The sequence below is a fragment of the Talaromyces proteolyticus genome (genome assembly GCF_021365285.1).
Source record: "Talaromyces proteolyticus strain PMI_201 chromosome Unknown BGW36scaffold_6, whole genome shotgun sequence".
NCBI classification, from domain to species: Eukaryota; Fungi; Ascomycota; class Eurotiomycetes; order Eurotiales; family Trichocomaceae; genus Talaromyces; species Talaromyces proteolyticus.
In genome coordinates, this window is record NW_025764282.1 from 598,780 (window position 1) to 608,750 (window position 9,971).

At 47.7% G+C, this 9,971-nt stretch overlaps 3 protein-coding genes across 3 annotated transcripts; all 3 read right to left on the reverse strand.

The window, feature by feature from the left end:
- Nucleotides 1-3,156: 3,156 nt before the first annotated feature.
- On the reverse strand, nt 3,157-4,272 carry BGW36DRAFT_397020 (casein kinase II beta subunit CKB1; the record flags this gene model as incomplete). The annotated part of the gene is made up of 1 exon (XM_046218244.1): nt 3,157-4,272. The coding sequence occupies one exon, from the start codon at nt 4,270-4,272 to the stop codon at nt 3,157-3,159; it is 1,116 nt and encodes a 371-aa protein (XP_046071944.1).
- Nucleotides 4,273-5,021: 749 nt separating this feature from the next.
- On the reverse strand, nt 5,022-7,741 carry BGW36DRAFT_378301 (putative fungal-specific transcription factor). Its single transcript, XM_046216089.1, has 6 exons — nt 7,514-7,741; nt 7,332-7,408; nt 7,232-7,277; nt 6,422-7,181; nt 6,110-6,361; nt 5,022-6,054 (listed from the first exon to the last, which is right to left on the reverse strand). Exons 1-6 carry the CDS (start codon nt 7,654-7,656, stop codon nt 5,104-5,106), a joined length of 2,229 nt encoding a protein of 742 aa, XP_046071945.1. The 5' UTR covers nt 7,657-7,741; the 3' UTR covers nt 5,022-5,103.
- Nucleotides 7,742-8,060: 319 nt separating this feature from the next.
- On the reverse strand, nt 8,061-8,870 carry BGW36DRAFT_427212 (putative aspergillopepsin-2 precursor; the record flags this gene model as incomplete). Its single annotated transcript, XM_046220378.1, has 1 exon — nt 8,061-8,870. The coding sequence occupies one exon, from the start codon at nt 8,868-8,870 to the stop codon at nt 8,061-8,063; it is 810 nt and encodes a 269-aa protein (XP_046071946.1).
- Nucleotides 8,871-9,971: the final 1,101 nt, after the last annotated feature.

The window sequence follows — 9,971 nt, forward strand, 5'->3', positions numbered from 1 at the left end:
AAAAGCCGTCGAATCCGCGGCTGATACCGAATGGGTGACCGATAGCGGGTAAGCGTGGAGTTTAGTCTCCTCTTAAGGTACTACGTAATCATTTTATTTTCGGCTCCATCTGATTGGTATGCCAATTATAAATAGCAGACCCTTGAAACTGTATTTTGTTTAGAGGTAATAAGTGAATCAATGTTGGCTCGCATAGCCTTCCTGCCACGTCGAAACAGCCAACTCTGGACAGTGTAACTTGACATGCGATTAGGTTGCCTGTTGGGGAATATTGTGCGGCGCTAGGCCTATCAGAACAATACAGTTCTGACTTATGAAAAGCGTCCACGGCCAGTCTCCACCAAACAAAGGGCTCAACGACGAACCAACAGTGCGATGCGGGTGATTAGTGGCTGGCTCAAGACGGTGGTTATTGGACCGGTCGCAGAACAACGGGCGCACTAACAATAGTAAATACTCGATATGTGCTCGCTAATTCGCGCCGGAAGATTCTTCAGGGCATGTTGGCGTCGCTGTCGATCATGATTTGTTAGGTCGTAGACTACGGCATAACAACTAATCTGAATACCCAGTAAGCGAGCCCGGCTAAGGAAGAGAAAGGAAGTGCTTTACGAGGAAGCGAATAAGAAGTCCTGGAATTTACGAATGTCGTACAATAATTTGTTATTCTGGAACCCAATCAGCATTAGTCTCAATCGGAATGATGAAATGCTCCCTGTCGATCATAGCGATGTTTTCATCGCTTGGATTCTGCTCTAGTAGTCGCTTGCTTGCAATAACATTGATCCCGAGACCTTCTCCTCTCGGAGTTGGGCTGCCCTAACGGGAAGGCAATTGCAAAGTCATGGACTTCCTAGATAAGACTAGCGCATGTACGTTATATATTGCGCATGCCGAGCTATACTGAGTTGCATGTTATTGGCATCAATTTACCCAGCGCAAGTCTGCGTCCTTTGTAAGCGGGCTTCTTCTACTTAATCATCAGACTGGCAGTATCAATTCTGCATTAAGCATGATCATTTGAAATCATCGACGAGGAGTCGTGTATTCGTCCGATATTTCGACCGGCGAGCGTGTTGTGGCAGCCTTTTCAGCTCGCGGCTGTTTCCGAAATGGTCGATTGAATCATTCACAAGAAATTCAAGCTGACCAAGCTGAAGGCTCTTGCCCAGTAGAATTCTCATTCGCGTTCGCATTCGCATTCGCACTCGCACTCGCAAATCTTACCGTTGTTGTTCTACTGCCGCTTGTTCAGCCCTACAGAAGGATCCTCAATGCTGATGGCAGGATGGATAGTGATGAGCGCAGCTTCCAGCCTTGGATAGTGTATGACAGCGGATGAGTGGATGGGCCAAGCAGCGGCCGTATTGTGACGGCGCGCAATACAGGCACTGTCCCCAGAAAAAACACCCGTATGACACCAATCTGATAAGAGACTAGCGGTGCTTCTTGCCACGCACCACGGCCCCACTGAGACAAATGAGTTACCCGAGCTCCTGACCAATCATCGGCGGCCGCCCACTTAACGTGGGAGCCGAAGCTAACCTTCTTCTCTGCTTCTTATCGCACGCTTTTGGCCCGAGAGCTAGCGATGATCTTCGGGCCCTAGTGAACGAAGTCATTTAGAGTCACGTTCAGAGAGCTTGGCACAAACAGTGACATCTGTGAACAACTATCGACAGCCTTTGCGGTCCATGCTGCGTCGTGTCTTTTTCATCCTCTTGTCCAACATTATTAGAGGTTCCAAGGTTTACTGAGTATTCCCAGCTGAACGACTCTGTATTGTTGCCAATTGCAGCGCCGTGGCTGCCATTAAAGTTCGACGCTAAAACGTATACTTCGTACAGGCCCCAAAAAGGGCCACTGGGTCAACGTTACGAGATGCCCCATTCGGCTTTAACTCGCTTGTCAGTCTGCCCCTAAACAAGGCATCGTTGCGAGCGGGCCCGGTCCGTTTCTTAAATTGACTCTGAATCAGATTATATCAGTAAAAGCTTATCATTGTTGCTACTGTTCCATACCTTAGTTAACTAATTACGGAGTCGCGAGTACGGGAGTAGGTATGCGTGAAATTCGCTGTCGGTTTCAGCCGTCTGGAGCTCGGATGTTCCCCGACGCTAGTGGGGATATTGATATGGCCAATGATGGAGCATGAATCTTCATTACTGGATATTGTCACCCTGTGCAGCGACTCGTCAGCATTCCATGCTATCATTATCCAGAACAGGAACTATTGCGAGGTTGATTCGCTCCACATTGACGTGCGGCTGAAGGGCGTCAATTGCCAAGGTCACAAGGGATGCTGACATCGAGCCAATCATTTGCAGCTGCAGCCGCCATGCTACAGCCAACTTTCAAGATATTGGCTTCAATAATTAGTTAATGACTCGGCGAAGAAAACCTGGGACTTTGTGGGGTCTGGAATGGATTCGCTGGATGCATACATCCCGATTCCTTCTGTACGTAACAACAAGCGTGTTCTGTGTTACTGTCACATATCTGGGGGCGGTGTTCATATGCGAGAAGAATCCAGGCGCCATTCTAGGCGCCTACTCGGGCTTTGATGGGGGACGCATGTTGAATCCCGAGAACAGGCTAACTTTAGTCAAAGACCTGGCTGCATAACACGTGGCTGGAAAGTTCTGTGATGTATGTAAATATATACGTATTTGTCATGCTTTAATTACCGTTCGTCTGTCAGCACTCAAATTCATATGTAAATGTTCTGCGTTGACTTAAGTTGAGACTGTCGAAACTTTACTTTCTAAACAATGTCACATCATAATGCAGTTAAAAGAAAACCTACACTGTAACTATAATAATTCCAGTGCGAAGGATGCTGATGAAACGGTCTTTCATTTTAGGGATCGTTTAGATGAAACCTTCGTATACATGTATCATCGACGGCGCCTATGGAATCTAGACCTTTGGCGCATTCAATATCGTTCCAAGATACTCCACAACCGAATGCGAAATCTCATCATGTATTCATTCAACTACTATTTCACATGAAAGTTGACGGGAGGAGAGGTGTGATATGATGACAGCACAAGGTAAACTAATTATCGCTATGATTATTTCAGTTCATGTAAGAAACAACGACCCCAAAAGGCGAGTAAAATAGAAAAGAAAGCGAAATCGCAGAAATAAAAAAAATTAGCCCCCCTCCCCTCCATTCGTCTCATCGTTAGGAGGAATATGTCTACGTTTTCGCATCGGCGCTTTCCTCCTCATGTCAATCACGGATTGCTGTGAGCCAGCCGGGGCCGATGCCATTTCAGTGTCACCATCGTGGTAGTCTTCATCCTCGTCGCCTCCCCGGATAGAGTGGTATAGAGCTGATTCATCCAGTTGGTTAATGTCAAGCGGTTTCATGCGCAGCCACTGCATCCGAGGTCCGGATTTGGCGCGCTCTGAAACTCGAAATCCGTAAATTCGCGGCTCATAGATCTTGCCCGGGCCTAATCCCGGTCCAAAATTTGACGTCAACATGCCGTTGATCTGAGCTGGTTGGTTTGGCGGCTGCTCCTGGGTCGGGGCGGTCAGAGCAATTGATGAAGTCAGAGACGACGATCGCGATTGGTTCGTCGTTCCAGCGCTCAGTGAAGCTGGAGATAGGATGCTTTCTGCTCGGTTTCCCCCCACATCCAACTCTGGGAATGTCATGAAGAAAAGACAGCCGAACGTCGTCCCAAAGAAGGCTCCATCAACGGACTGAAACCGGCTGTTTGGGGGTGTGTAGATGTCATAGCAGCTGGGACAAAATAACTTGACAGTTTCCTGGCCAGGGGTATCAGTACGACCGACAGGAAGAACCTTGCACCCATTGCAATTCACTCGTGGACAAACTCCAAAATGATGGACCTCGTATTTCTCAAGCATCTGCTGGATTCCTGGACGCGATGTGATATACCGTTGGTGAATCAATCCATACAGCAGCTCAGCAGAGCTCTCAATAACACTGAGATCACTAGCCACCCGCATATGTTTTCGATCGCCGGCTCTGCGATACCCTAACGGTTTCTCATCCCCCAGAATCTCATCCTCGTCATCGTCTTCTTCCTCCTCCTCTTCCTCCTCGTCATCATCCTCTGGCTCGACATCTAGAATCATTTCCAAAGCTTCTTTGTACATGGGCACCTGCGATTGCAGGCCCGTCAAGTTGAAATCGTCTTCAATAAAATCTTCCGACACCTCCGCGAAATATTCGTGACCCATGAGCGAACAAAAGGACGAAATCCATGATTCGGGCGCTCCTTCCGAGGACGACATGGTGAAGGAACCAGAGTCTGACGACAATGTAGATGTAGTTGCTGGGCTAAAGTCTAGCCTTTCAAGGCCTTCGGCCAACGCTTGCGCTACTTCTCCAGACACGTTGTCGAGGGTTTTGGCAGAGCCTGATAAGCAAGGTGTACGGGGGAGGGTTGTCTATTCGAAGGAAGGGCTTGATAATGAAAGGTCTATCAAGCGCTATGGACACGTTTGGCGGGGCTAATGTGTAAAGCGATGCCTTAAACAAGTGTACGACCCAACATGAAGATTGACTTGCGCGGGATAATAAATTTCTTATCGTCACCGCTTGCTATTGTTTAGATGTCGTAGACCCTTATTAAGCGAGCCAGCACCTCTCTCTGGAAATCCCACGGATCATACCAAGCTCAGGAACTTTGTAACGGCAGATGCGAATGGCAAGATCGCGTGACGCGGACGGCGTTCGTTTTCAGTGAGCGATATTTGGGATGGCGGGGTAAAGGGAAATGGCGGACGTAATAAAATGTCTCGAATGAATGACAGGGCCCGGAGCGATTGTGATGCCGAGAGCAAGAAAAAATAATCGGTGTTTACAAGTATATCGACATGGTGGTGTTCGTATAAGATTGCGATCTGAGATGTAGCTTGGTTGGTAGCAGCTTGTGCGTCGTCGACGTCTATGGTGGATGCGAAGTCACGTGAACCCCGAGGCTTCCCCATCTAATGCCAATTCATTTATCCAGGAATACACCCTGCTACAAAGTGACACATGGTCTAGTTACAGATTCAATGCATGAGCTGGGCTTAATAGACTTCATATAGATCATTTTAATATATACATATTCTAGCTCATCACATGAGTTCTCTCAGTACACGTGAGAATTCGGCATCACCGCTTAGTATCCCAGCCAGTCCCTCGCCAGAGTTTTGCCAATCGTTATCGTGGGGGATAAAGCCGTTGAAGTTATCTGGGCCGAAGGATCCGGATGAACCAACCGCTTCGAAAAGATTCGTGAGCTCATGGCTCATTTGCAACCCATTCATTGGACTACTTCCTAGCTCTGAAATGGCTCCTGGCGGTCCATACAGAGACAGACCTTCGATGGGATGACCTGCCAGTCCAGCCATGGCAACAGCTGCGTTGGAGTGAGGGTCACTAGCGTCTGTTCCGATATTTCGACCAAAAACACCTAGCTTCTCAGCAATCCTTCGAACCCCTTTGATAGTATTCCACAATCGCTTGGATATGTAGGACTTGGTGGTGAAGCCGTTCACGAGGTTTAATGCCATATAAAATTCGTCTCGAACTTGCCGACCGAATTCGGCGGGAGCATGGCAGACAACAAGAAATAAGACAGCAAGAGCGGCCACGAGGAAATAATTGAAACAGATTTGCTGCGTTTTGTAGATATCAGAATTTTGGTTAAGCCGAGCCAGGACTCGAATTGTATCCTTTGCTATATTGACGACCATTTGAACGTGGCTTTGATTTTCGAGAATATTTGATGCAGAGTGCAAGACTGGTCTGTTAATCAGGATGCGCAAGTGATTCATACGTAAGTACAGGAGTACACGCAGCCGTTGTAATCCCCGGTTAACAGGAGCACCGCTGTTGGAAGACTCTACTGGTAACATGACGCTCTCTGGTATATGTTTGTACCATTGGCACACCTGGTAGTCTAGAAACCCGATCTCTTCCCTTTTCACATCAGTTGACCCTTCATAGCCTAGTCCAGAGTACCATATTTTCGAGCTCAGGCGGCCATAGGCAACCATACTCTTCAAATACGGTAAAGAATCATCCTATTATTTATAAGTAGACTCGAAATATAGTTTACTATCTTTTATGGCAACTCACGGGCTCTGGAAGTGTTGGATCAATATCTTCGTCTTGGATGACAAAAGGCAAACCTGTGCCAAAGCTCCATCGCCGATCAAGACTATAAACAGACCAAAATAGCCGAGTGATTTGCGACCTGTCAGCTTCAGCTGAAAAGACTTTGGCAACAGCATCGCGACGATGTAATCCGAGCTCTAAACACATCCGAGCAGCTAACCCAATAATGCGGTATGACAATATGTCATTATCTGTGTGAAAGTGATATGTTGCCTGCGAAAAATGGCCGTCAACAGGTATCTCCAAATTAAGATGTATAGATCATTCACATACAATTATTGTAAATAATTGGACAGATTTGATATCCACGGGCTCTAACATTTTCGAATAGAATATGGGCTTAACAGTCTCGAAAAGGCGTCGCGCAAGGCCACTTTGGCCATTTCCTTCGAGAACCAACGTCGTAGCCAGTATCATTTTAATATTCAGCGAGTCATCATCTTGTAAGCCATCTAGCCCAGGGAGTCCGGTTTGCGCAAACCCAGTCCTGTCAGCTGCTTCGAGAAAATTGTAGAGGAGATTGGTTTGAGCAATAACTTTGTCGAGGCAGAAAATTGGGTACATTAAACCAATTTCTTCCTCGTACACTTTGCATAAACGAATGGCTTCTTCCCGCTTGATAGACCAGATTGGATCTTTGGAAGGGTGCATTACAGCCGGGCGGGTCAGCGCTTTCTGTTCGTCAATATCGGATTGAGAAGGTACGACTGGAGCGGGTATCAAATCATTCTGCATTGGGTCCTCATTAGATGCGATTCCCATATCTTGAAGGCTAGATCTCGCGACATCAAAGTTAAACGCTGAACTTGTTGGTCCATGGAAGCGGGGGTGCTTCACTCGCAACCTGTTATTAGCTGAAGTGAGGGTTTCACTGGGGGGGATAGAATCCGATTGCGAGTTGTTGCTGGCGAATGATTCTAATGGCACCGAGTCTAAAGGAGCCTTATGCGAGGTGAGGTTGTTCAAATTCTGAAATAAGGAGTTGACCTGTTCTTGGAGTGTGTTGATCTCTTCTTTCATCACCCGAAATTCCCTATGCCGAGGTCAGCATCCATTAAACGATATAATGGCAGGCGGGCCGACTCTGAATCTTTGAAGTTTCCATTGCAACAGTTTGGAGCGTAGAGACCTATGCAAGAGGGTCAGAAGCGTGCAATCGGCAAATAGGAAAAAGAGTACTGACATTCCAAGTTGAGGTGTCCACAACGCTGGCAGGGAACTTGGCCATTACATTTGATCTTGCGCCGCTTGCACTCGTTGCTAGTAAGTTAAATATTAATGGTGTAGGCCATCACATTTGGTAAAACGACCAAATAGGAATAATTCCGAAAATCTAGGGCAGTGCATCGCGCAATATCCACTTACCATGCGATGGAGATGTATCGATTCCGCTTTGTGCGCGTGTTTGTTCCGCTACTTGGTTCTGCTTTTCTTTTGGCGTTCCCGTCGGGGCTGGCAGCTGTGGCCTGGGGCGTGGATCCGCTCAGATGGGGAGATTCAGAAGCCATCTTAAAAAAGGCTTTCCGAGAGGCAGAACTGGCGATGCGATACAAAAGCGATGAGAGTCATGGACGGAAAGTCGCGAGATGCAACAGGGCAGGTGCGGAATTCAGTCCTTAGGCTGGGGTGCGGATACGGCAGCCGATAGCGGGGCAGATCCACCGTCCTGACTAATTACAATGCTTACATTACAACTGCATCCTTTGAGAAATATTGTTAGCTTGTTAAGGTACGCGAATATCGATCATTGGATGTGTATTCATTTCAACGAGCGTGTGCCATTCGTAACTAACTAACTAACTAGGACTTGATCATCCTCCATGCATTTCTGAAGAATCAAATAGGACATGATCTCCCCATCGGTCATGCGGTCTGCATCTATCGGACTCGATACACATCAAAAACCTCAGACTTAGACGTACTTGACAACAACCTCGGAAGAGCTTGGCACGGTGACGGAAGTCAGTACTTTGTTGTTCTGCTTCAAGTCAATGATGTCTGCACCGCCCGTTCCAACAGAGCTTCCGTCAGACAAGCCAGCAGAAGCGCCAGTGAAGGTGACAGTGCCGAAGTTGTCAAGGGTAACCAAGCTGCTGCCCTCCTCGAAGTCCTCGACAATCCACTCAGCATTCTGGCCGCCCAGGGTTGAGGAGGAGTCTGGCGCAGTAAGGCTCTTGGTGACCTTGTCGCCGTTGGTCAGGTTCTCAATAGTGGCAGTTCCGGCACTGCTAGATTTGGAAACAACGGAAACGGAAATCTTGTCACCAGCGCTGATGCTGATGCCAGAGAAGTCATAAGCATAGTCAGGGTACCACTCGTACCAAGCGTCGAAGGAAGCCTCGCCGCTAGCAGTGACACTGAAATCGATACCGGTCTGGAGAATGGCGTTCGAGTAGGTGTCTCCGTCGATACCAACCCATGCGGACGACGAGCCAGCCTGGCCGTTAACGGGCTTGGGAGTTGGCACTGTGAACTCGGCGGAAACTGAGGTGAAAGTGGTGCCAGAAGGAGGTGCGGTCAGGACAGCACCAGACCAGTTGGACGAGTAGTCGACGTTAGTCTTGTTTGGGGACTCTACGCCCTCGATAGCTTCGGATGAAGCAGGAATTCTGGGGTGGGAGAGACGGCTACGTCCGGCAGCGCGGGCAGCAAGACCATGACCTTTGGGAGCAGCCAACACAGTGGCGCCGAGGAGGGCTGGAGCAAGGAGGGTGAACTTCATTGCGCTGGTTTGAGATTGGTTGATAAAAAGACGACGCTTTGGAGCTATTTGTCTAGGCTGGTTGAATTTATCTGATTGATGAGGTACTGAACAAACCTTCTCAGAGATCGTCGGCTGCTTTATATACTTTTTACCCTCTGTATTCGGATCACAACCCTGAATAGAAATCGGGTCTGGGACCGGTGACTTCCGAGTCTAAGTTGAGAGCTTGATGCGTGCTCGCTGGTCTGTGTGGTGATCGTGGCATTATTAAGGTGTTATATCTGATGTCGATGGTCTCATACAGCGTGTGATCGGCATGGTAGCATTAGGGTGTACCCGATGCTGAGAATATGGTGTCTTTGTAAAAATTAGTCTCATAAATAAGCTTGTCGAATAACCAATCATCTACTCTTCATCTACGTGAAGCAGTCTAGATCGACTACAAACAGGCGCCTTCGCTGGTTTTTGACTGTCAAAAAGGCTTCATTTTGAGGATATCCATGCCAAGAGGTTTCATCGGGCATGCAGTACGAGAAATAACGCGCGAATGATGAATATTGCGTTTGTACAACATCTCACCCCTCATTGGTGCTTTGGACTAGGAGAAAATCTCCCAGACAATGAGAAGCACTGAGGCTGGGCGAGTGATCTCCATCGGAGTATTTATTTCTATTACTCTTTTTGTTATTAATGATGTTATTAACGGACCATTGCATAATATTTGACATGGTGCTGGCGTCGAATGAGAATTAAAAAGCTCTTGACGCCATTACGTGGCGTTTCGATGTCAGCCACGAGCGTCCATGGCTGGATGGCGCAATTATGCTTAGCGGGAAGGGCTACAAGGCTTAACCGTGCTTGCGGGCTGCAACTGGTACAAGTCGGGTCTACGACTCTAAATAACAGTTATCCCCTTCTGAACATTAAAATCCTGCTGCGGTGGTAGGTTTTCAATTTGTAATGATAGTATGAATATAAATGTTGTCGGTCCTTCAATCTATTTCAACGACGAAGAGAGAATAAGTCATCCGATGGCCAACGTAATCAATAGCCTCGTTGTGCCTCGTTGTCCACAGTCGGCTGCGCGTCTGGACCAGTTGACTCCTCATCTCGACCACA

Bases quoted from the DNA above. Each gene is read 5' to 3' on its own strand.
- BGW36DRAFT_378301 (XM_046216089.1), bottom strand. From the start codon at position 7,656: ATGGCTTCTGAATCTCCCCATCTGAGCGGATCCACGCCCCAGGCCACA. The intron at 6,362-6,421 runs GTATGTGAATGA...CATTTTTCGCAG, and splicing joins TCCAATTATTTACAATAATT to GCAACATATCACTTTCACAC. The intron at 6,055-6,109 runs GTGAGTTGCCAT...TATAAATAATAG, and splicing joins ATCCAACACTTCCAGAGCCC to GATGATTCTTTACCGTATTT.